The 25,745-nt window shown below is 38.1% G+C and overlaps 2 protein-coding genes across 6 annotated transcripts in view; one reads left to right on the forward strand and one right to left on the reverse strand.

The window, feature by feature from the left end:
- side-VII (sidestep VII transmembrane protein) overlaps positions 1–25,745 on the forward strand; it is a 1,783,907-nt gene that overhangs the window by 1,415,149 nt on the left and 343,013 nt on the right. The gene's annotated exons all lie outside the window — the stretch shown is intronic.
- On the reverse strand, positions 19,267–24,788 carry LOC141406747 (uncharacterized). The gene is made up of 2 exons (XM_073992728.1): positions 20,931–24,788; positions 19,267–20,828 (listed from the first exon to the last, which is right to left on the reverse strand). Exon 1 carries the CDS (start codon positions 22,372–22,374, stop codon positions 21,139–21,141), a length of 1,236 nt encoding a protein of 411 aa, XP_073848829.1. The 5' UTR covers positions 22,375–24,788; the 3' UTR covers positions 19,267–20,828; positions 20,931–21,138.

The following is a 25,745-nucleotide window of genomic DNA, read 5'->3' on the forward strand; positions in this document are numbered from 1 at the left end:
ATGGCTTCAGAGGAATCTGTGCCTCCGGAGATACCTTCCCCAACACCGGGATCTTCAACTAATAACGTCATCAATAAATGCGACATTTGCAATCAGCCTTTAACAGAAAGTCAAGATTGTATGTTGTTAAGCGAATGCTCGCATCACTTTCATAGGGCCTGTATTGAGTTGCACCTAGCTTCATCCACGGAATGTCCTGTTTGCAAAAGGGTTTGCGCTTTGAATGAACTAAGGAAATTTACCGTTGCTTCAAAACAACCTAAAGCTCCCAAGCCTCCAAATGCTAGAGGCAAACCTAGAGGTGCTATGGCTAAGCACTACAATACACGTAGTGTCGCCAAGAACTTGTTTCAGGATAATGAACATCCTTCGGGACTTCAAGGAGAAAGTCTCGGTACTCCTCAAAGAAACCGCGATGTATCATTTTCCTTTTCCACAACCTCTCCCAGTAATAACCAGCATATTGATTATAATGATATTAATAAGATGATTGAAAATACGGTCGCTAAATTTTTTCAAAACTTAGCCCTACCTCAAACTCAGACTGTTTCCCATTTACAGAATTTTATTCAGAATCCTGCTAATCAGAATCATAGTCACGGCCCCCAGGCATTAAATGCCTCTAATTTTAATCAGAATGCATCAATCGTATATCCTGTTAATCAAAATCATAGTCAAGGCCCCCAGGCATTAAATGCATCTAATTTAAATTAGAATGCACCAATCATATATCCTGTTAATCAGAATCATAGTCAAGGCCCCAGGCATTAAATGCATCTAATTTAAATCAGAATGCACCAATCGTATATCCTGCTAATCAGAGTCATGGTCAGGGTCCCCAGGCACCAAATGTCCCCAATTTTAATCAAAATATACCAAACGTATATCTTGATAATCAGGGCCGGATGAAAACTAGCAATACACATCAGGCAATCAATACAAACAATAGCGCAAATAATTTATTGAACACTCAACAACATCCTGGCAACTTGCCTATGCATCATGGTCAGGCTCACCAGGCACCAAATGCGCCTCATTTACCACCAAATTTTTGGTCACAAAACTCAAATTTGAATCATTTTCCCCAAATCTGATCAGTGCTATTATTTCAATCCTCAATGTGTAGGAACTTATAATTTTTTAGACCGAAAATACCCTCCATAATTAATAATTGGAATTTAAAATTCGACGGGTCGTCAACAGGTCTGAGTGTGGATGAGTTTTTATACAGAGTAAAAACTCTCCCGAAAGAGATTTTCAATGGCGATTTCTCCGTGATTTGCAAAAACTTAAACACGCTCCTCACAGTCAAAGCACGTGAGTGGTACTGGCGCTACCACAAGCAAGTGCCAGTCATTACATGGGTTTTGTTTTCCAAAGCAATTAGAAATCAATACAAAGATATGAAACCCGCAGCGAAGAAGAATTCATCGAGATAATTGCAAGAAATTTAAGGCCCGAGATTAGGCAGGACTTATTGTATGTTCCAAAACATTCCCTTTCCCATCTTAAAAAGCTCGTACAGATGCGCGAAAACTTTCTTAGTGACGAGTATGTCCGCAGGACTCTCGTGCCCCGACCTCATCAAAACATGAATTTTCCTTAAAGAAAACAAGTGTCTGAAATTGTGGAAGAAACTCATGAATTCGAACCCGAAAGTATGGTTAATGCAGTCCAAAAGCAGGACACCAATTGTTGGAACTGCGATAAAACAGTGCATTCGTGGCAAGACTGTCTCGAAGACAGACGTATTTTCTGCTACGGTTGTGGCACGAAAAACGTTTATAAGCCACAGTGCACAAAGTGTTTGTCGCGCAATGCTAATGCTTCAAAAAACTTCAAACATTTGGGCCCTCAAAAGGACCTTGTCTGAAAGTTGACCCAATTTTTAACCCTTCAACTTCGAACCCGGACGTACCTTCCACAGACTCTGATTCGTCAATACCAATTCCTGGAAATGTAACTATATTAAATAGACCACTCTCAATGAATAATGCCCTTAATGTCGACCTCAATGGGGTAATATACCGCACACTACCATACCATCAGCGTTGGCAGAATTATATGAAGAAACGTAATGAAATTTTCAACGTTTCTACAATTTCTGACCACAAACCTCCTAAACGTTCTACTGCAAGGCTCCGAACATACTTTCGGCGTAGAAAAATATGTAGAAAGATACAAATTTCCTCCATAGTTTCGAATCCTAAAGATCAAGGTATTATGCAATTGTATCTTTTTTGGACTTGCAGGAATACGGTCTATTAGATACCGGAGCTAATGTAAGTTGTATAGGTGGTGATTTTGCTCAAAAGCACTTTTCCAAATTTCCAAACTTTTCTCCGTTTAATCCTGGGTTAAAACTGCAGACGGCCAAAGGCAAAACGTTTTAGGTTGGGTAAATGTTGGTATGTCATTCCAAGGTCAAACCAAAGATATGAAACTTTTCATTATACCAACAATATATACGACTAATACTTGTTATTGACTTTTGGAAAAGTTTCAATCTTTTGGGAAATCTGTTGGGTCCATTGATATAGTTTCGTTTAAGAATAATAACATCTGTGTACCAGATGTCGCTGAATTAAACCAGAATATTGATAATACTGCTGGGGATTCTCATATCAAATTGTCGCCTACGGAAATGAGACAGTTGGAAACAGTGATAGCGTTATTTCCAAGCTTTGCGAAGCAAGGGCTCGTCAGAAACTCATTAATTCAGCATTCAATTGATGTAGGTGATGCCAAGCCAATAAAGCAGAGGTTCTACCCTGTTTCGCCAGCAGTAGAGAAATTAATGTTCGCTGAAATCGACCGCATGCTTGATTTGGGAGTTATTGAGCGTTCGACTTCACCATGGAGCTCTCCTGTGAGGCTCGTGGTGAAGCCGAACAAGGTGAGACTGTGTTTGGATGCGCGGAAATTAAATTCCGTAACCAAGAAGGATGCATACCCGCTTCCAAATATTGAAGGAATATTTTCAAGACTCCCAAAAGCAAACTTTATATCCAAACTAGACCTCAAAGATGTCTTTTGGCAAATAGGTCTTGATGAGCCTTCCAAACAGCTGACTGCATACACAGTCCCGGGTAGGCCACTCTACCAGTTTGTGGTAATGCCATTCGGGCTGTGCAATGCACCGCAAACAATGTGTCGGCTGATGGATGAGCTCATCCCCCCAGATTTGCGACATACCGTCTTCGGGTACCTTGACGATATGGTCATTGTATCAGAAGATTTTATCACTCACATTGAAATCCTAATGAGAATTGTGTCTCAATTTAGGAAGGCCAATCTTACTTTAAATGTGGCTAAGAGTAAGTTTTGTGTCTCCAAAACCAATTACCTTGGCTACATAATAGGAAACGGGGGTATTTCTACAGACCCCGAGAAAATTTCGGCGATATCCAACTGGCTAGTGCTCAAGAACTTAAAGCAAGTTCGTGGCTTCCTAGGTTTATGTGGCTGGTATCGTCGTTTCATTCAAAACTTCTCTACAGAAACATTCCCCATCACCGAGGTTGTGACGACAAAGCATAAATTCAGTTGGACTGACGATGCACAGCGAGCGTTTGAACGTGTCAAGTCACTTCTCACCTCTGCACCAGTGTTAAATAATCCAGATTTTTCTAGAAAATTCTATTTACATTGTGATGCAAGTGACTTTGGCATCGGTGCTGTGCTCGTCCAACTCGATGATGAGGGTAATGAAAAGCCGATAGCCTTCATGAGCAAAAAGTTAAACACCGCGCAACGTAACTATAGTGTTACGGAGCGTGAGTGTTTAGCTGCTCTTGAAGCTATCAAGAAATTTCGATGCTATCTTGAGCTTCAGGAATTTGAAGTGGTAACAGACCACTCAAGCCTGTGGCTTATGCGGCAGCCTGACTTAAGTGGAAGGCTAGCCCGATGGGTCTTTAAGCTGCAGCCTTATAGATTTAGCATAAGCCACAGGAAGGAAAAAGACCATATCGTTCCTGATGCTCTCTCGAGAATTCCGCATGATGAAATTTCATCTTTGGAGATTTCTGAGCGAGGGGTAGCTTTAGACTCCCCTCATTTTGAAGATGACGATTATTGTCACCAAAAAGCTAAAATCAGTAATGACCCAAGCAAGTACCCGGACATGAAAATTGTAGATAAATACGTATGTTATCGCACTGACCACTACTCAGGAGATGAGTCCCAGGAGCAGTTTAGTTGGAAATTATGGATTCCATACAGACTTCGCAATGATACCATTCCGAGAGCTCATGACAGCCGCAATGCTGCCCATGGTGGAATGGCCAAGACATTGGAGTTGTTGAGACGCACATTTTTCTGGCCCGGAATGGTGAAAGATTTGCGTCATTATGTACGAAATTGCGAAGTTTGCAAGATCACCAAGGCCCCCAACATTTCGCTGAAACCGCCAATGGGTAAATTGGTGGAATCAGTTCGCCCCTTTCAACGCCTGTACGTTGACATCCTTGGACTATACCCGAGGAGCAACAGTGGCCACACTGGCCTTCTCGTTGTTCTCGACCACCTTTCAAAGTTTCATTGGCTTTGCCCTTTGAAAAAATTTACGGCATCTCGAATCAAAGACTTCTTATTGCAACATATTTTCCAAGTTTACGGAGTACCCGAGTGTCTCGTAACTGACAACGAAAGTCAATTTCGTTCTAATGAGTTGAACGCATTTCTCACGGAGATGGGCATCCAGCATGTGTACACAGCTTTATATAGTCCACAGTCCAATGCATCCGAACGGGTAAACCGTTCGTTGATTGCAGGCATAAGAGCCTACTTGAAGAATGATCATAAACAGTGGGACCAAAACCTATCGTCTATAAGCTGTGCACTACGTAATGCATTTCACCAAACGATCAATTGCTCTCCTTATCATGCCCTTTTCGGGACTAACATGATTACGCATGGGTCCGCATACGATCTGCTGAGAAATCTAAAACTGTTAGAGGAACCCACAGCCAAAATAACTAAAGAGGACAGTCTCCAACTAATTAGACGGGATCGGCGTAGGCACAATTTTTAACCCTTCAACTTCGAACCCGGACAAACCTTCCACAGACTCTGATTCGTCAATACCAATTCCTGGAAATGTAACTATATTAAATAGACCACTCACAATGAATAATGCCCTTAATGTCGACCTCAATCGGGTAATATACCCCACACTACCATACCATCAGCGTTGGCAGAATTATATGAAGAAACGTAAGGAAATTTTCAACGTTTCTAAAATTTCTGACCACAAACCTACTAAACGTTCTACTGCAAGGCTCCGAACATACTTTCGGTGTAGGAAAATATGTAGAAAGATTCAAATTTCCTCCATAGTTTCGAATCCTAAAGATCAAGGTATTATGCAATTGTATCTTTTTTGGACTTGCAAGAATACGGTCTATTAGATACCGGAGCTAATGTAAGTTGTATAGGTGGTGATTTAGCTCAAAAGCACTTTTCCAAATTTCCAAACTTTTCTCCGTTTAATCCTGGGTTAAAACTGCAGACGGCCAAAGGCAAAACGTTTTAGGTTGGGTAAATGTTAGTATGTCATTCCAAGGTCAAACCAAAGATATGAAACTTTTCATTATACCAACAATATATACGACTAATACTTGGTATTGACTTTTGGAAAAGTTTCAATCTTTTGGGAAATCTGTTGGGTCCTTTGATATAGTTTCGTTTAAGAATAATAACATCTGTGTACCAGATGTCGCTGAATTAAACCAGAATATTGATAGTACTGCTGGGGATTCTCATATCAAATTGTCGCCTACGGAAATGAGACAGTTGGAAACAGTGATAGCGTTATTTCCAAGCAAGGGCTCGGCAGAAACTCATTAATTCAGCATTCAATTGATGTAGGTGATGCCAAGCCAATAAAGCAGAGGTTCTACCCTGTTTCGCCAGCAGTAGAGAAATTAATGTTCGCTGAAATCGACCGCATGCTTGATTTGGGAGTTATTGAGCGTTCGACTTCACCATGGAGCTCTCCTATGAGGCTCGTGGTGAAGCCGAACAAGGTGAGACTGTGTTTGGATGCGCGGAAATTAAATTCCGTAACCAAGAAGGATGCATACCCGCTTCCAAATATTGAAGGAATATTTTCAAGACTCCCAAAAGCAAACTTTATATCCAAACTAGACCTCAAAGATGTCTTTTGGCAAATAGGTCTTGATGAGCCTTCCAAACAGCTGACTGCATTCACAGTCCCGGGTAGGCCACTCTACCAGTTTGTGGTAATGCCAATCAAAGACTTCTTATTGCAACATATTTTCCATGTTTACGGAGTACCCGAGTGTCTCGTAACTGACAACGAAAGTCAATTTCGTTCTAATGAGTTGAACGCATTTCACACGGAGATGGGCATCAAGCATGTGTACACAGCTTTATATAGTCCACAGTCCAATGCATCCGAACGGGTAAACCGTTCGTTGATTGCAGGCATAAGAGCCTACTTGAAGAATGATCATAAACAGTGGGACCAAAACCTATCGTCTATAAGCTGTGCACTACGTAATGCATTTCACCAAACGATCAATTGCTCTCCTTATCATGCCCTTTTCGGGATTAACATGATTACGCATGGGTCCGCATACGATCTGCTGAGAAATCTAAAACTGTTAGAGGAACCCACAGCCAAAATAACTAAAGAGGACAGTCTCCAACTAATTAGACGGGATCGGCGTAGGCACAATTTTTAACCCTTCAACTTCGAACCCGGACAAACCTTCCACAGACTCTGATTCGTCAATACCAATTCCTGGAAATGTAACTATATTAAAAAGACCACTCACAATGAATAATGCCCTTAATGTCGACCTCAATCGGGTAATACATATACCCCACACTACCATACCATCAGCGTTGGCAGAATTATATGAAGAAACGTAATGAAATTTTCAACGTTTCTACAATTTCTGACCACAAACCTACTAAACGTTCTACTGCAAGGCTCCGAACATACTTTCGGTGTAGAAAAATATGTAGAAAGATACAAATTTCCTCCATAGTTTCGAATCCTTTTTGGACTTGCAGGAATACGGTCTATTAGATACCGGAGCTAATGTAAGTTGTATAGGTGGTGATTTAGCTCAAAAGCACTTTTCCAAATTTCCAAACTTTTCTCCGATTAATCCTGGGTTAAAACTGCAGACGGCCAAAGGCAAAACGTGTAGGTGATGCCAAGCCAATAAAGCAGAGGTTCTACCCTGTTTCGCCAGCAGTAGAGAAATTAATGTTCGCTGAAATCGACCGCATGCTTGATTTGGGAGTTATTGAGCGTTCGACTTCACCATGGAGCTCTCCTATGAGGCTCGTGGTGAAGCCGAACAAGGTGAGACTGTGTTTGGATGCGCGGAAATTAAATTCCGTAACCAAGAAGGATGCATACCCGCTTCCAAATATTGAAGGAATATTTTCAAGACTCCCAAAAGCAAACTTTATATCCAAACTAGACCTCAAAGATGTCTTTTGGTAAATAGGTCTTGATGAGCCTTCCAAACAGCTGACTGCATTCACAGTCCCGGGTAGGCCACTCTACCAGTTTGTGGTAATGCCATTCGGGCTGTGCAATGCACCGCAAACAATTTGTCGTCTGATTTATGAGCTCATCCCCCCAGATTTGCGACATACCGTCTTCGGGTACCTTGACGATATGGTCATTGTATCAGAAGATTTTATCACTCACATTGAAATCCTAATGAGAATTGCGTCTCAATTAAGGAAGGCCAATCTTACTTTACTAAGAGTAAGTTTTGTGTCTCCAAAACCAATTACCTTGGCTACATAATAGGAAACGTGGGTATTTCTACAGACCCCGAGAAAATTTCGGCGATATCCAACTGGCCAGTGCCCAAGAACTTAAAGCAAGTTCGTGGCTTCCTAGGTTTATGAGGCTGGTATCGTCGTTTCATTCAAAACTTCTCTACAGAAACATTCCCCATCACCGAGGTTGTGACGACAAAGCGTAAATTCAGTTGGACTGACGATGCACAGCGAGCGTTTGAACGTGTCAAGTCACTTCTCACCTCTGCACCAGTGTTAAATAATCCAGATTTTTCTAGAAAATTCTATTTACATTGTGATGCAAGTGACTTTGGCATCGGTGCTGTGCTCGTCCAACTCGATGATGAGGGTAATGAAAAGCCGATAGCCTTCATGGGCAAAAAGTTAAACACCGCGCAACGTAACTATAGTGTTACGGAGCGTGAGTGTTTAGCTGCTCTTGAAGCTATCAAGAAATTTCGATGCTATCTTGAGCTTCAGGTGATGTAGGTGATGCCAAGCCAATAAAGCAGAGGTTCTACCCTGTTTCGCCAGCAGTAGAGAAATTAATGTTCGCTGAAATCGACCGCATGCTTGATTTGGGAGTTATTGAGCGTTCGACTTCACCATGGAGCTCTCCTGTGAGGCTCGTGGTGAAGCCGAACAAGGTGAGACTGTGTTTGGATGCGCGGAAATTAAATTCCGTAACCAAGAAGGATGCATACCCGCTTCCAAATATTGAAGGAATATTTTCAAGACTCCCAAAAGCAAACTTTATATCCAAACTAGACCTCAAAGATGTCTTTTGGCAAATAGGTCTTGATGAGCCTTCCAAACAGCTGACTGCATACACAGTCCCGGGTAGGCCACTCTACCAGTTTGTGGTAATGCCATTCGGGCTGTGCAATGCACCGCAAACAATGTGTCGGCTGATGGATGAGCTCATCCCCCCAGATTTGCGACATACCGTCTTCGGGTACCTTGACGATATGGTCATTGTATCAGAAGATTTTATCACTCACATTGAAATCCTAATGAGAATTGTGTCTCAATTTAGGAAGGCCAATCTTACTTTAAATGTGGCTAAGAGTAAGTTTTGTGTCTCCAAAACCAATTACCTTGGCTACATAATAGGAAACGGGGGTATTTCTACAGACCCCGAGAAAATTTCGGCGATATCCAACTGGCTAGTGCTCAAGAACTTAAAGCAAGTTCGTGGCTTCCTAGGTTTATGTGGCTGGTATCGTCGTTTCATTCAAAACTTCTCTACAGAAACATTCCCCATCACCGAGGTTGTGACGACAAAGCATAAATTCAGTTGGACTGACGATGCACAGCGAGCGTTTGAACGTGTCAAGTCACTTCTCACCTCTGCACCAGTGTTAAATAATCCAGATTTTTCTAGAAAATTCTATTTACATTGTGATGCAAGTGACTTTGGCATCGGTGCTGTGCTCGTCCAACTCGATGATGAGGGTAATGAAAAGCCGATAGCCTTCATGAGCAAAAAGTTAAACACCGCGCAACGTAACTATAGTGTTACGGAGCGTGAGTGTTTAGCTGCTCTTGAAGCTATCAAGAAATTTCGATGCTATCTTGAGCTTCAGGAATTTGAAGTGGTAACAGACCACTCAAGCCTGTGGCTTATGCGGCAGCCTGACTTAAGTGGAAGGCTAGCCCGATGGGTCTTTAAGCTGCAGCCTTATAGATTTAGCATAAGCCACAGGAAGGAAAAAGACCATATCGTTCCTGATGCTCTCTCGAGAATTCCGCATGATGAAATTTCATCTTTGGAGATTTCTGAGCGAGGGGTAGCTTTAGACTCCCCTCATTTTGAAGATGACGATTATTGTCACCAAAAAGCTAAAATCAGTAATGACCCAAGCAAGTACCCGGACATGAAAATTGTAGATAAATACGTATGTTATCGCACTGACCACTACTCAGGAGATGAGTCCCAGGAGCAGTTTAGTTGGAAATTATGGATTCCATACAGACTTCGCAATGATACCATTCCGAGAGCTCATGACAGCCGCAATGCTGCCCATGGTGGAATGGCCAAGACATTGGAGTTGTTGAGACGCACATTTTTCTGGCCCGGAATGGTGAAAGATTTGCGTCATTATGTACGAAATTGCGAAGTTTGCAAGATCACCAAGGCCCCCAACATTACGCTGAAACCGCCAATGGGTAAATTGGTGGAATCAGTTCGCCCCTTTCAACGCCTGTACGTTGACATCCTTGGACTATACCCGAGGAGCAACAGTGGCCACACTGGCCTTCTCGTTGTTCTCGACCACCTTTCAAAGTTTCATTGGCTTTGCCCTTTGAAAAAATTTACGGCATCTCGAATCAAAGACTTCTTATTGCAACATATTTTCCAAGTTTACGGAGTACCCGAGTGTCTCGTAACTGACAACGAAAGTCAATTTCGTTCTAATGAGTTGAACGCATTTCTCACGGAGATGGGCATCCAGCATGTGTACACAGCTTTATATAGTCCACAGTCCAATGCATCCGAACGGGTAAACCGTTCGTTGATTGCAGGCATAAGAGCCTACTTGAAGAATGATCATAAACAGTGGGACCAAAACCTATCGTCTATAAGCTGTGCACTACGTAATGCATTTCACCAAACGATCAATTGCTCTCCTTATCATGCCCTTTTCGGGACTAACATGATTACGCATGGGTCCGCATACGATCTGCTGAGAAATCTAAAACTGTTAGAGGAACCCACAGCCAAAATAACTAAAGAGGACAGTCTCCAACTAATTAGACGGGATCGGCGTAGGCACAATTTTTAACCCTTCAACTTCGAACCCGGACAAACCTTCCACAGACTCTGATTCGTCAATACCAATTCCTGGAAATGTAACTATATTAAATAGACCACTCACAATGAATAATGCCCTTAATGTCGACCTCAATCGGGTAATATACCCCACACTACCATACCATCAGCGTTGGCAGAATTATATGAAGAAACGTAAGGAAATTTTCAACGTTTCTAAAATTTCTGACCACAAACCTACTAAACGTTCTACTGCAAGGCTCCGAACATACTTTCGGTGTAGGAAAATATGTAGAAAGATTCAAATTTCCTCCATAGTTTCGAATCCTAAAGATCAAGGTATTATGCAATTGTATCTTTTTTGGACTTGCAGGAATACGGTCTATTAGATACCGGAGCTAATGTAAGTTGTATAGGTGGTGATTTAGCTCAAAAGCACTTTTCCAAATTTCCAAACTTTTCTCCGTTTAATCCTGGGTTAAAACTGCAGACGGCCAAAGGCAAAACGTTTTAGGTTGGGTAAATGTTAGTATGTCATTCCAAGGTCAAACCAAAGATATGAAACTTTTCATTATACCAACAATATATACGACTAATACTTGGTATTGACTTTTGGAAAAGTTTCAATCTTTTGGGAAATCTGTTGGGTCCTTTGATATAGTTTCGTTTAAGAATAATAACATCTGTGTACCAGATGTCGCTGAATTAAACCAGAATATTGATAGTACTGCTGGGGATTCTCATATCAAATTGTCGCCTACGGAAATGAGACAGTTGGAAACAGTGATAGCGTTATTTCCAAGCAAGGGCTCGGCAGAAACTCATTAATTCAGCATTCAATTGATGTAGGTGATGCCAAGCCAATAAAGCAGAGGTTCTACCCTGTTTCGCCAGCAGTAGAGAAATTAATGTTCGCTGAAATCGACCGCATGCTTGATTTGGGAGTTATTGAGCGTTCGACTTCACCATGGAGCTCTCCTATGAGGCTCGTGGTGAAGCCGAACAAGGTGAGACTGTGTTTGGATGCGCGGAAATTAAATTCCGTAACCAAGAAGGATGCATACCCGCTTCCAAATATTGAAGGAATATTTTCAAGACTCCCAAAAGCAAACTTTATATCCAAACTAGACCTCAAAGATGTCTTTTGGCAAATAGGTCTTGATGAGCCTTCCAAACAGCTGACTGCATTCACAGTCCCGGGTAGGCCACTCTACCAGTTTGTGGTAATGCCAATCAAAGACTTCTTATTGCAACATATTTTCCATGTTTACGGAGTACCCGAGTGTCTCGTAACTGACAACTAAAGTCAATTTCGTTCTAATGAGTTGAACGCATTTCACACGGAGATGGGCATCAAGCATGTGTACACAGCTTTATATAGTCCACAGTCCAATGCATCCGAACGGGTAAACCGTTCGTTGATTGCAGGCATAAGAGCCTACTTGAAGAATGATCATAAACAGTGGGACCAAAACCTATCGTCTATAAGCTGTGCACTACGTAATGCATTTCACCAAACGATCAATTGCTCTCCTTATCATGCCCTTTTCGGGATTAACATGATTACGCATGGGTCCGCATACGATCTGCTGAGAAATCTAAAACTGTTAGAGGAACCCACAGCCAAAATAACTAAAGAGGACAGTCTCCAACTAATTAGACGGGATCGGCGTAGGCACAATTTTTAACCCTTCAACTTCGAACCCGGACAAACCTTCCACAGACTCTGATTCGTCAATACCAATTCCTGGAAATGTAACTATATTAAAAAGACCACTCACAATGAATAATGCCCTTAATGTCGACCTCAATCGGGTAATACATATACCCCACACTACCATACCATCAGCGTTGGCAGAATTATATGAAGAAACGTAATGAAATTTTCAACGTTTCTACAATTTCTGACCACAAACCTACTAAACGTTCTACTGCAAGGCTCCGAACATACTTTCGGTGTAGAAAAATATGTAGAAAGATACAAATTTCCTCCATAGTTTCGAATCCTTTTTGGACTTGCAGGAATACGGTCTATTAGATACCGGAGCTAATGTAAGTTGTATAGGTGGTGATTTAGCTCAAAAGCACTTTTCCAAATTTCCAAACTTTTCTCCGATTAATCCTGGGTTAAAACTGCAGACGGCCAAAGGCAAAACGTTTTAGGTTGGGTAAATGTTAGTATGTCATTCCAAGGTCAAACCAAAGATATGAAACTTTTCATTATACCAACAATATATACGACTAATACTTGGTATTGACTTTTGGAAAAGTTTCAATCTTTTGGGAAATCTGTTGGGTCCATTGATATAGTTTCGTTTAAGAATAATAACATCTGTGTACCAGATGTCGCTGAATTAAACCAGAATATTGATAATACTGCTGGGGTTTCTCATATCAAATTGTCGCCTACGGAAATGAGACAGTTGGAAACAGTGATAGCGTTATTTCCAAGCTTTGCGAAGAAAGGGCTCGGCAGAACCTCATTAATTCAGCATTCAATTGATGTAGGTGATGCCAAGCCAATAAAGCAGAGGTTCTACCCTGTTTCGCCAGCAGTAGAGAAATTAATGTTCGCTGAAATCGACCGCATGCTTGATTTGGGAGTTATTGAGCGTTCGACTTCACCATGGAGCTCTCCTATGAGGCTCGTGGTGAAGCCGAACAAGGTGAGACTGTGTTTGGATGCGCGGAAATTAAATTCCGTAACCAAGAAGGATGCATACCCGCTTCCAAATATTGAAGGAATATTTTCAAGACTCCCAAAAGCAAACTTTATATCCAAACTAGACCTCAAAGATGTCTTTTGGTAAATAGGTCTTGATGAGCCTTCCAAACAGCTGACTGCATTCACAGTCCCGGGTAGGCCACTCTACCAGTTTGTGGTAATGCCATTCGGGCTGTGCAATGCACCGCAAACAATTTGTCGTCTGATTTATGAGCTCATCCCCCCAGATTTGCGACATACCGTCTTCGGGTACCTTGACGATATGGTCATTGTATCAGAAGATTTTATCACTCACATTGAAATCCTAATGAGAATTGCGTCTCAATTAAGGAAGGCCAATCTTACTTTAAATGTGGCTAAGAGTAAGTTTTGTGTCTCCAAAACCAATTACCTTGGCTACATAATAGGAAACGTGGGTATTTCTACAGACCCCGAGAAAATTTCGGCGATATCCAACTGGCCAGTGCCCAAGAACTTAAAGCAAGTTCGTGGCTTCCTAGGTTTATGAGGCTGGTATCGTCGTTTCATTCAAAACTTCTCTACAGAAACATTCCCCATCACCGAGGTTGTGACGACAAAGCGTAAATTCAGTTGGACTGACGATGCACAGCGAGCGTTTGAACGTGTCAAGTCACTTCTCACCTCTGCACCAGTGTTAAATAATCCAGATTTTTCTAGAAAATTCTATTTACATTGTGATGCAAGTGACTTTGGCATCGGTGCTGTGCTCGTCCAACTCGATGATGAGGGTAATGAAAAGCCGATAGCCTTCATGGGCAAAAAGTTAAACACCGCGCAACGTAACTATAGTGTTACGGAGCGTGAGTGTTTAGCTGCTCTTGAAGCTATCAAGAAATTTCGATGCTATCTTGAGCTTCAGGAATTTGAAGTGGTAACAGACCACTCAAGCCTGTGGCTTATGCGGCAGCCTGACTTAAGTGGAAGGCTAGCCCGACGGGTCTTTAAGCTGCAGCCTTATAGATTTAGCATAAGCCACAGGAAGGAAAAAGACCATATCGTTCCTGATGCTCTCTCGAGAATTCCGCATGATGAAATTTCATCTTTGGAGATTTCTGAGCGAGGGGTAGCTTTAGACTCCCCTCATTTTGAAGATGACGATTATTGTCACCAAAAAGCTAAAATCAGTAATGACCCAAGCAAGTACCCGGACATGAAAATTGTAGATAAATACGTATGTTATCGCACTGACCACTACTCAGGAGATGAGTCCCAGGAGCAGTTTAGTTGGAAATTATGGATTCCATACAGACTTCGCAATGATACCATTCCGAGAGCTCATGACAGCCGCAATGCTGCCCATGGTGGAATGGCCAAGACATTGGAGTTGTTGAGACGCACATTTTTCTGGCCCGGAATGGTGAAAGATTTGCGTCATTATGTACGAAATTGCGAAGTTTGCAAGATCACCAAGGCCCCCAACATTGCGCTGAAACCGCCAATGGGTAAATTGGTGGAATCAGTTCGTCCCTTTCAACGCCTGGACGTTGACATCCTTGGACTATACCCGAGGAGCAACAGTGGCCACATTGGCCTTCTCGTTGTTCTCGACCACCTTTCAAAGTTTCATTGGCTTTGCCCTTTGAAAAAATTTACGGCATCTCCAATCAAAGACTTCTTATTGCAACATATTTTCCATGTTTACGGAGTACCCGAGTGTCTCGTAACTGACAACGAAAGTCAATTTCGTTCTAATGAGTTGAACGCATTTCTCACGGAGATGGGCATCAAGCATGTGTACACAGCTTTATATAGTCCACAGTCCAATGCATCCGAACGGGTAAACCGTTCGTTGATTGCAGGCATAAGAGCCTACTTGAAGAATGATCATAAACAGTGGGACCAAAACCTATCGTCTATAAGCTGTGCACTACGTAATGCATTTCACCAAACGATCAATTGCTCTCCTTATCATGCCCTTTTCGGGATTAACATGATTACGCATGGGTCCGCATACGATCTGCTGAGAAATCTAAAACTGTTAGAGGAACCCACAGCCAAAATAACTAAAGAGGACAGTCTCCAACTAATTAGACGGGATCGGCGTAGGCACATAAGGAATGCGTACGAGAAAAATCAGCACTCCTGCAACCTCAGAACCCGTTGTCAAAACTATAATGTAGGACAAATTGTGTACCACAGAAATTTTTCACAAAGTTGTGCTGAAAAATCGTTTAGCGCAAAACTATCACCAGTGTTCATAAAAGCACGTATAAAGCAGAAACTTGAAAACCACTACTACTTGTTAGAGGATATGGAAGCAAAGCCCATAGGTACTTACCACGGGAAAGACATTCGTCCTTAGTGTCCTTTTTCCGGCTAATTTCACAGCGTAATACTTGTGAAATTAGCAGGTTTGTGGTGGACACAGCCACATTTTTCTGTAACTCGAGTATTTGAACCCTTTGGTAAAAAAATAATTGCTAACTATTTAAATCTCAGAACTTTTCATCGTGTGTTGCTCTTGATATAATGTCTCCAACCAAGGATGTATTATTTGTTATTACAACTAAAATCTAGTGAGATGTTCAATATTTATTGACTGGCATTTCGTTTGGATTGCCCCTAATAGAATCTGATATATTTTCATAAGAATAAACATTGGACTATGTGTCCCATAAGTTTTAGCCCATTCCCTACATGTTATGGGGTCATTACCAAAATCATACAGGTTTTCCTTGATACTGACATTTCCACCAAAAATGGTATAAACCGATTATTACATTAGCGTAGATTGATGGACAGAAACTAAAACACACATTTTGTTCAGTTTTATTGGTTCACAAACCAATATTCAACATTTTTATTATTTTTTTTAAGTTGATTTAGTTACACCGACAAAAACACATAAAATATTGCAATTTTTTTCCATTTTTTGTTTTGCTCTGCACAATACAAATCCAATATCTGCCCAGTTACATCCATGTCCGCCTCGGGATTATCAATTTATTAGGCCAGCAAAATGTCGTCTTTAAATCCACGTATAACTCAATAAAATATTACACAATTCTTGGTACAAAACTGATTTAAGAAAATTGTAAAGATTTTAATAACCTTTGATTTGTTTCCAATTCACTACTTATTTCGGTTGATTCTTTTAAATAGAACAATGAGCATTGACAATGATTTAAGAACTGGAAACTATACAGTTTTTTTCGTTTCTGTTTTGATCGTGGCCCAAATAATATACAAATGCTCTAATCTGCAAACACTTGCAGAATTGTTTCTCTGAGTTCGGAAGTACTGTACAAACATATGTTAGTAATTAGGCTATGTTAGATGCGGAAATTTATCGACATAAACTATTTCATTGTGTAATAAGTTTTTCAAACACCGTTTATTTTTGTTGTCGGCTAGATAGAGCAAGTTTGATGGATGTCAGCACAAGCCTGACTTCTTTATTTTTCCTTTCGGTATTTATAATAAAATTCTTAATTCTAACAAAATTTCTTAAATCTAGATATCACTCAATACTCTTTTCTGTTAACCAATCAGAAAAGAGTTCTTACAAATCTATTTTACAACTAGGTATATTTGTATGTGTGTATTTGATATTTTTACATATGTTGTTATGCTTTTCATATTTTCATTCATACTCATATTCTGGAATTTCACTCAATGAAATTTACTATTGGGATATTCTTCATTCCCATTGGCCGAACTCTGACTCATTACAATAGTATTTGAGTTTTCAATTGGAAACTCTAAACTGTCGCCCAACATATGAGTGAGCATGAAGCAATGAACTTCATATGAGTAGCGCTTTGAAAACAAAGAAACAATGAAAGCAATGAACTCGTTGTGGCACTGACCAACTCAACAAAACAAAATACTGAATATCAAAAAGCATGGCAACATAATGTGATGGTGACACACAACACCCTCACCCTTAAAAGAAATGTATACAATTTTTTTTTTTGTGTGCATAAACAAATTGTGTGCATTTTATGACAAATTCTTTAGGTTTCAAGTAACACATAATTTATGTTTCTTTTTCTCTTTTTTTTATAAGTAGTTAAAATTACATAATTGTTTTCATTGAATATGATCTTAAGTGGGCTAAGTATTTCTCTTTGTTCTTTGTTTTTTTTTTTTTTTTTGTATTTGGTAATAAAATATTTTTTTTTTTTTTTTTTTTTTTTTTGTTACATTCATACATATAATAAGTTTATTATTCAAAATATTTTGGCTTAAGATTAGTTTTGATATTTCTTTAACAAATTTTTATGAAATGTTTTCTCTTTGTTATTAATTCTTATAGTTACATTTAAATTTTCAATATTGATTACTTCATATGGACCATGATAAGGTGATTCATTCTTTCTTCTATTTTCCTTTCTAACTAAAACTAAATCTCCTATTTTAATGTCTATTCTATTCGTACTATCTAATGAATTTAAACTTCTCTTAATTTTAGTTTGTTCAATTATGTTTCTAGCATTATCTAATGAAATTTTTAACCTAAGTTTTAATTCCTTAGCATAATTCTCTGTATCATATACCTGTTCACTATTCATTACTTTTTCGCCTGGCATTGTTGGTAATTTTCCAAAAATTAATTCGAATGGTGAATACCCTGTGTCAACATGTGGTGTGATGTTGTATGCAAAAGCATAATACGGTATCCATTCATTCCAATTATCATTATTAACAAAAGTAAGAAAATATTCATTAAGGACTCTATGATTTCTTTCTACTGAACCTACTGTTTCATGATGGTAAGGTGTGGAAAATTTCTGTTCTATATTCAACAGTTTACACATCTCATCCATCAGTTCATTAACAAATTCTGATCCTCTGTCAGATTTTAGAGTCTTAAATATTCCGTACTTTAATATTAAATATTCATTTAAACTTCTAGCTATTGATTTAGCTTCTTTTGTCTGCATTGGTACTGCTATTATATATTTTGTTAACTCACATTGCATAGTTAAAATGTATCTATAATTATCTGAGGGTCTTAAGGGTCCTACAGTGTCAATTACTACTGTATCAAAGCTATTTACCGGTGTATCAGTTTTCATTAACGGTTCTTTGGTATGTCTAATCTGTTTATTTCTTTGGCACAAATCACATGTAGATACGTATTTCTTTACCATCTTGCACATGTTCTTCCATATATATTTCTGTTTTAGTTTTAATAATGTTTTTCTTACTCCAAAATGACCTCCGCATGGTGTATCATGATATAATTTTATCAATTCATATTTTTCTTTTTCATTAAATATTTTTCGAGGATTTTCATATAAAAGAATTCTGACGTCACTATTTTTCAAATATTTATTCATTTTTTCTTTAAATTTCCCATGGGTTATTATTTCAAATATATCGTCACTTTTACTAAGTGCGATATTCTTAATACTCAATCTGCTTAACTCAGATGATAGCTTCTCCAAAATATTATCTAGATAATAAGGATTGTCACTACATCTTATGGCCAATTCGTTCACAGAATGATTATCAAGAAAAGTGAATTCTTTTGTCGACACATCAATTATAAATTTTAATTTTTTAGCTAGCTTTATATCTTTAATGGATGTACATTCCACTACTTTGAGTTGATCAGGCTCATCGGGATATGTCATCTCATTATCTTTATCCATATTGCGCAATTTATTTTTCATTCCTCGTGTTATCACCAGCGATTTCTTAACTTTTTCGTCAATATTCTGAGGTATCATTGTTTTTAATATATTGGAGTCTATTTTAATACGTGAAAGTGCATCAGCATTAGTATTATTAATTCCTTTCTTATACACAATTTCAAAATCATAGTCTGATAATTCTACTCTAATTCTTGTCAACTTGGAACTTGGATTCTTATGAGAAAACAATGAGACTAGTGGACGATGATCCGTAACCACTATAAATTTCCTACCATAAAGATAAGGATGGAAAAACTGAATTCCCCAATGTATACCTAATAATTCCTTTTCAATGACTGGCTTATTCTTCTCATGTTTATTCAAAGAGCGGCTTGCATAAGATATTGGTCTATCATTTCCTATTTCTCCTTGCGATAGTATTGCACCTAGAGCAAAATCAGAAGCATCTGTAGTTAGTATAAAAGGTTTATCAAAATCTGGATACTGTAAAATTGGTGGTGTTATCAATTTATTCTTAAGTGTCTCAAATGACTTTTGGCATTGTTCCGTCCATTCAAATTTAGTGTTCTTCTTAGATAATGAGTTCAAACATGTAGTTATTTCGGCAAAAATTTTAATGAATCGTCTATAGTAATTACAAAATGCTACGAATCTTCTAACGTCATCTGCGTTTTTTGGAACTGGATACTTGGTTATTGCATCGTATTTTGAAGGATCTGGCTTAATTCCATTAGGAGTTATTAAATGACCTAAATAAACTACTTCTGGTTTCAAAAAACAACATTTATTAGGGTTGAGTTTCAAATTGTACCTATTCAGTCTATCTAGTACCTTAATGAGATTCTCATTGTGGTGTTTGAAACTACATCCAAAAACTATTATGTCATCCACATAAAGAAATGCTTCAGACTCCAAACCAGATAAGGCTATTGTCAACATACGTTGAAAACTATTAGATGATATTTTAAGACCAAAAGGTAACCTTGTATACTGATAATGCCCATTAGATGTCGAAAATGCTGTCAGTGGTCTTGACTTAGGATCAAGTTCAATCTGATGAAAAGAACTAGTCATATCTAACGTCGAAAAATATTTCGCTCTACCCAATCTATCCAAAATATCGTCCAAACGAGTTAATGGAAACTTGTCATTAACAATCTTATCATTAAGTTTCCTAAAATCTACAACTAATCTCCATTTCTTCAAATCCGTCTGTCCTTTCTTTGGAACTAAAAGCAATGGTGCATTATAAGGACTAACTGATGGTTCAATTACTCTACTTTTCAAAAGATCTTGTACTTGAGCATTTATTTCTTCCTTATGTGCTTGTGGTAGTCTATAATTCTTTATATAAACAGGATTTTTGTCTTCAAGGTTAATTTTCTGCTTATAAAAATTGTTTGTCGTTAAATCCTCATCTTCAAGATGGAATGTTGACTGGTATTTCCTTAATATAGCTACAATTTCTTTCCTATGACCTTCACTTAAGTCATCTAAATTAATTTTGCTTATTAACCTCTCAAAACGTTCATCCGTATAACTACTGTGTGAGTAAGAATGGTTAACTGTAAGTATATCATAATTGCTTAAAGGAACTGTTTCTAATTTCATATGATCTATCGTCATGTCTTGGTCAGTAACGTTCAGTAATTTGATATGCTTATTTCCATTTTTCGGAATTATAGAATTAGCCAAAAACACACCTTTCGTAATTTCCCGATTTAATACTACTGCATCTTCTACCAAATTGATGGTAAAAGGTAGAATGATTTCACTCCTTTTTGGTACAACTACCTGATTAATTTTGAAAGAACTATCATGTATAGGAATTGTGATGCTTTCACCATTTAAATTAAATGTTAGGATATACCTATCATAATCAACGTTACACTTATATTTCGATAAAAAATCTCTGCCTAAAATCCCATCTGTACTAAGTGGAATATCATTTGATACTAGCTGAACACTATGTTCAATTACCATACCATTTATATCTGTTTTAACACTAGTTGACCCAAAAGATTTAATTATTTCCCTCGAAATGCCTGTTAGATTGCAATAATCATCTGGATTTTCCTCATAACGGTACAAAAATTTCTCCTTACACAAAGAAATATCTGCACCTGTATCAATCAAGAACGTGAGTGGATAATCTACATCTATTATATTCAATCTCACATAATTTTTGAGGTTAGATGATATACTGAAAATGTTTCTGTTTTTTATTGTGTGCTCTCCGAAGACGAAGGTCTTGGGGTCTCCGGAACTTGAAAGTTTCCCTGATCTTGTACCTGGTTAACATTATAATCCCTACTATTGTAGTTATTGTTGTTTCTGTTATTGTTACCATTATGGTTATTATTGTTCCAGTTGTTATTGTTTTTCCTATTTCCATTATTATTCCTATTATTGTTATTATTATTGCTGTTATTACGTCCATTCCTGTTATTATTTTTGTTGTTTTTATTACCTTTATTTCGGTTGTAGCCATTATTATTATTATTATTACTGTCATTGTTACCGTTATTGTTGTTATATCGTTTGTTGTTATTACCGTTATTGTAATATTTCTTTATACCATGTTTATTATCCCTATAAGATTGTGCATTATGGTACATTACGTCTTTCTGTTTCGTACGAGATACGTATCTTTCTGCAATTCGCAAAGCATCGGCAAATGTCGATACACGACTAGCCTCAATAGTTGAAACAATTTGTTGATCCTGAAGCCCATTCAAGAATGTATTGAATGCTGTCAGGTTGTTAGTAGCTATTATTGCTTCTCTACATTGTTCACCTAAATCAGAAATCTGAATCTCGTTAAGCTCAGAAACAAGACTTTCTATTTTATTAGCGAAACCTTGCAAGTTGTTATTTCTCTGAGTTAAACCAGTCAATTCGTTCAAAATGGCATTAGACGACTTTACGGGCTTATAGGCTGCTTTTAAGGCAGACAATAATTCAGTAATGTTCTTAGGTACTCCTTTCTGTTTCACCCTATTCTTGACCCGACTATCTAATCTTGAACAAAAGACATATTTAAAGAAGAATTCTCTCTTTTCCTCGGGAACTGTCTCGTATACTAACTCTAGATTAGCAGCGAAACTCTCCAAATCTTCTTTTTTACCTGTAAAAACCGGTATTAAAGTAACAATAGTCTTCAGATCACTGGTCTCCATCTTGCCTTCTTGTTCTGCAGTGTTTTTATCTCTAACCTGTTGAGCTGATTCTGAGTGTTCTAATAATAAGCCTAAAGCTTCAGCTTTCAATTCGTTAAACCTCGTCCGAAACTTAACTGGATCTATGAGCTCTTCTTTTTCTAGTATGTTCTTAAAGTCTGTTTGTAAGTTTTCTAACTCTAATTTCTTTTTTCCTATGGTTTCCTTTGTGTACGGTTTGCTCAATGACTTTCTCGCATTTGATATTAATATACCTAAAGACTGTAAAACCTTATCCATGGTCTATTACAATTCTTAACTACAATATTATTTTTCTTCAATTAATCATGGTATTACAATTTTTAACTACAATGTTATGTTTCTTCAATTAATCATGGTATTACAATTTTTAGTCTCGGTTTCTACTGCAACGCACTTAACCTGGCTTGTTGCTTGCGTATTTGTTTCTTTACGTATTTTCTTAGGTATCTAATAATAACTACCAAAGTTATTATTATACAAACTAATATTAGTACCTCAATGCTAATACTAACGGCTGTTGGTGCATTGGCCGTAGCCTGTATCACCTCGCTGATTTTTGTTTGTGTACTCCCCATTTATAAATATTGTCTTTTTGTCCTTTTATTAGTTATTTATTAATCCATTTTATATATTCTTTCTTTTTTTTAAATACAAACTGTTGACCACGAGCGCAACGCGCTTACTGGTCCTAACGTCTGCAGATTGATGCAGCGTTTTATTCTCTTTTTAAACTCCTAGCGCTGAGATAGTTTTTTAATAGGAAATCTATTTCATCGATGCGTATCCAGAGCCTGGAAGCACGTTCCCATGGAGGTGGCGGATCGGAATTTACCTCACGAATCAGTAGAGCTCTTTCCTTTTTGAGCCTCCACGTATAACCTCCTCTCGTCCTCGGTTTTGTGACTTTCGGGATTTTTATGTCCTCTTCTTTTGCATTATTGAGTCCGTTTCGTCTTCTGTATTCTTGAATGGTTAGCGGCTGCGGTCCCGACATCTGTGGTGAATCCACGATCCACGGCTTGGATCGGACTGCCCGGACAGTATGGCAGTGTCTTCAAAGAAAAAAAAAAATTTTAGCAGAGATCTGCGGCTTGACGCAGGATCTGCTTTTTCCCGACTGCGGATAGGACGCAGGAACTGCGGATGGAACGCAGGATACTTGCTGACTAGAGAGCAAGATTTGGCAGGATCGCCATGTAATAAGTTTTTCAAACACCGTTTATTTTTGTTGTCGGCTTGCTGATAGAGCAAGTTTGATGGATGTCAGCACAAGTCTGACTTCTTTATTTTTCCTTTCGGTATTTATAATAAAATTCTTAATTCTAACAAAATTTCTTAAATCTAGATATCACTCAATACTCTTTTCTGTTAACCAATCAGAAAAGAGTTCTTACAAATCTATTTTACAACTAGGTATATTTGTATGTGTGTATTTGATATTTTTACATATGTTGTTATGCTTTTCATATTTTCATTCATACTCATATTCTGGAATTTCACTCAATGAAATTTACTATTGGGATATTCTTCATTCCCATTGGCCGAACTCTGACTCATTACAATAGTATTTGAGTTTTCAATTGGAAACTCTAAACTGTCGCCCAACATATGAGTGAGCATGAAGCAATGAACTTCATATGAGTAGCGCTCTGAAAACAAAGAAACAATTAAAGCAATGAACTCGTTGTGGCACTGACCAACTCAACAAAACAAAATACTGAATATCAAAAAGCATGGCAACATAATGTGATGGTGACACACAACAATTGAAATAAAGAAATATTAAATGAAATTCTTGAAATTAATGTCGAATTATTTCTCAAGGAAATCTTCAAACCCTTTCAAAAGGAATATATATTTATATATATATTGAGATATATTCCGATAATTATCGGTCACACCAATACGTTTTCCAACACCAAGAACAACATTTTGACATTTCATTATAGTGCCAAATTCTTGTTAAAATAAAAGGCTTGCTGATCCGCTACTCAATTATAAACCTTCCTTTTTTATCAATCTTTCGTGGAGAATACATCAAATTTTCAGTACCAAATAAATCTTTAATATTTAAAGCCATCCTACCAAGCAAAATATTATTGTATATCTTCAAACAATCTCAAAATTGAGCCTAATATCCAGTTCCAAATATTCACAAGGGTAAGAAATTTAACCCATATGGAATAAGTGCAAATTTTTATAGTGCTAATTTTTAGGGACTTATTGCAAGCATAAATCTCGAATACCCCATTCTACAACGTGAATGATATTTTTCCTTCCGGGATTGTATTTCTGTATTTGGAAACAAGTGCTGGAGTGTTTCGACGAAACGTATCAAATAGTTTAGTGTCTTACCCACAGGGTAGGCACCCGGCTATAAATCTTTGGGAAAATCAAGAATTGCGATTAATTGAGTTTCATGCAAAAATTGGGTACATTTCCCATCGAGTGGACGGCCATCAATACCAAACCCGAAGAAACTCAAATCAGTCGATTGTCAAGTCTCTTCATTCCGGAGTGCCAAATCTTCTTTTAAACAAGATTTGGTCAGCCTCGAATTTGCTTAATATATATGTGGTCACCAATTTGATTTGAGTGACATAACCTCGAGTCACACTTGAGGTCCATACCCCAAATCCCAAAAGGAAAACACCAACTTTTCTGAAACAGAAGCTAGAGCAATATTCGAATATGAAGACGAGTAATTAGTCTGTCCTGAAACTAAATTGTGAAAACCGTATCTCAGAAAAACAATCGTTGGTACTAATCCTGTTCATCTACACCAAAACTTCCGTATGTGGCTGTGCTTGGAAACCGTCCTGACCCATATTGGCTTTTTCAATCAGCATTGAGTAGGCATCTTCCGAATGTCAATCCATTACCTCTCAAACTGCACAAACCAATGATAATCATATCCAACACATAATATTCAGCTTGAATCGACAAGGAAGAGTTGTAAACCATCGCGCTGGGTTAGAACCAGTTAAGCTTATAGTATCTAACAGACTTTGTATTTCGTTCATTCTGGTTATGCCCATTTCGGGAAGTCAAATGATGCTGAAAATTTTTATAGAAACAACAACCATGTTCACTTAAGATATCGTTGACGTCACTCAGACGCCACAATCTCATACGAAAGCCATAATCGCTATGTACCCAATAATTTAACATAATATATTCTGATTCATTATCTATATTTTTGAAAATTATGTTCATTCACACATAGCTTGATCTTGAATAATAATGGAATAAGCCTGGCTATAAATTTCTATAATCAAAATATTGTAATTTGTAATTATATTATATTATTATATTATTTAGTCTTTTACTGTGCGATTAGTACAAGGAATTCCTTGATACTTGAATTTCTTGAGCAACAAAACAACAATATCAAATGGATGAAATCCACCTCTAGGAAAAACAAATCTGCAGCATACTCATCTAATGGAGGCCTTCACTATGATCAACGTATGTTGGTAAGTGTTTAATTTTTTTTGTCACATTTATGAATGTGTTGTACTGATCAGAGAAAACATTGAGAGAGCTCATCATATGTATGTAACAATGTTCAATACCTATTATTAATTATCTTTATACGTTTTTTTTTTAATATTGGATTAACATTCATA

Source organism: Musca autumnalis, unplaced genomic scaffold, assembly GCF_047663935.1.
Source record: "Musca autumnalis isolate F117 unplaced genomic scaffold, ASM4766393v1 scaffold_1, whole genome shotgun sequence".
NCBI lineage: Eukaryota > Metazoa > Arthropoda > Insecta > Diptera > Muscidae > Musca > Musca autumnalis.

Coding starts and splice junctions, on each gene's coding strand:
- LOC141406747 (XM_073992728.1), bottom strand. CDS start 22,374: ATGGATAAGGTTTTACAGTCTTTAGGTATATTAATATCAAATGCGAGA.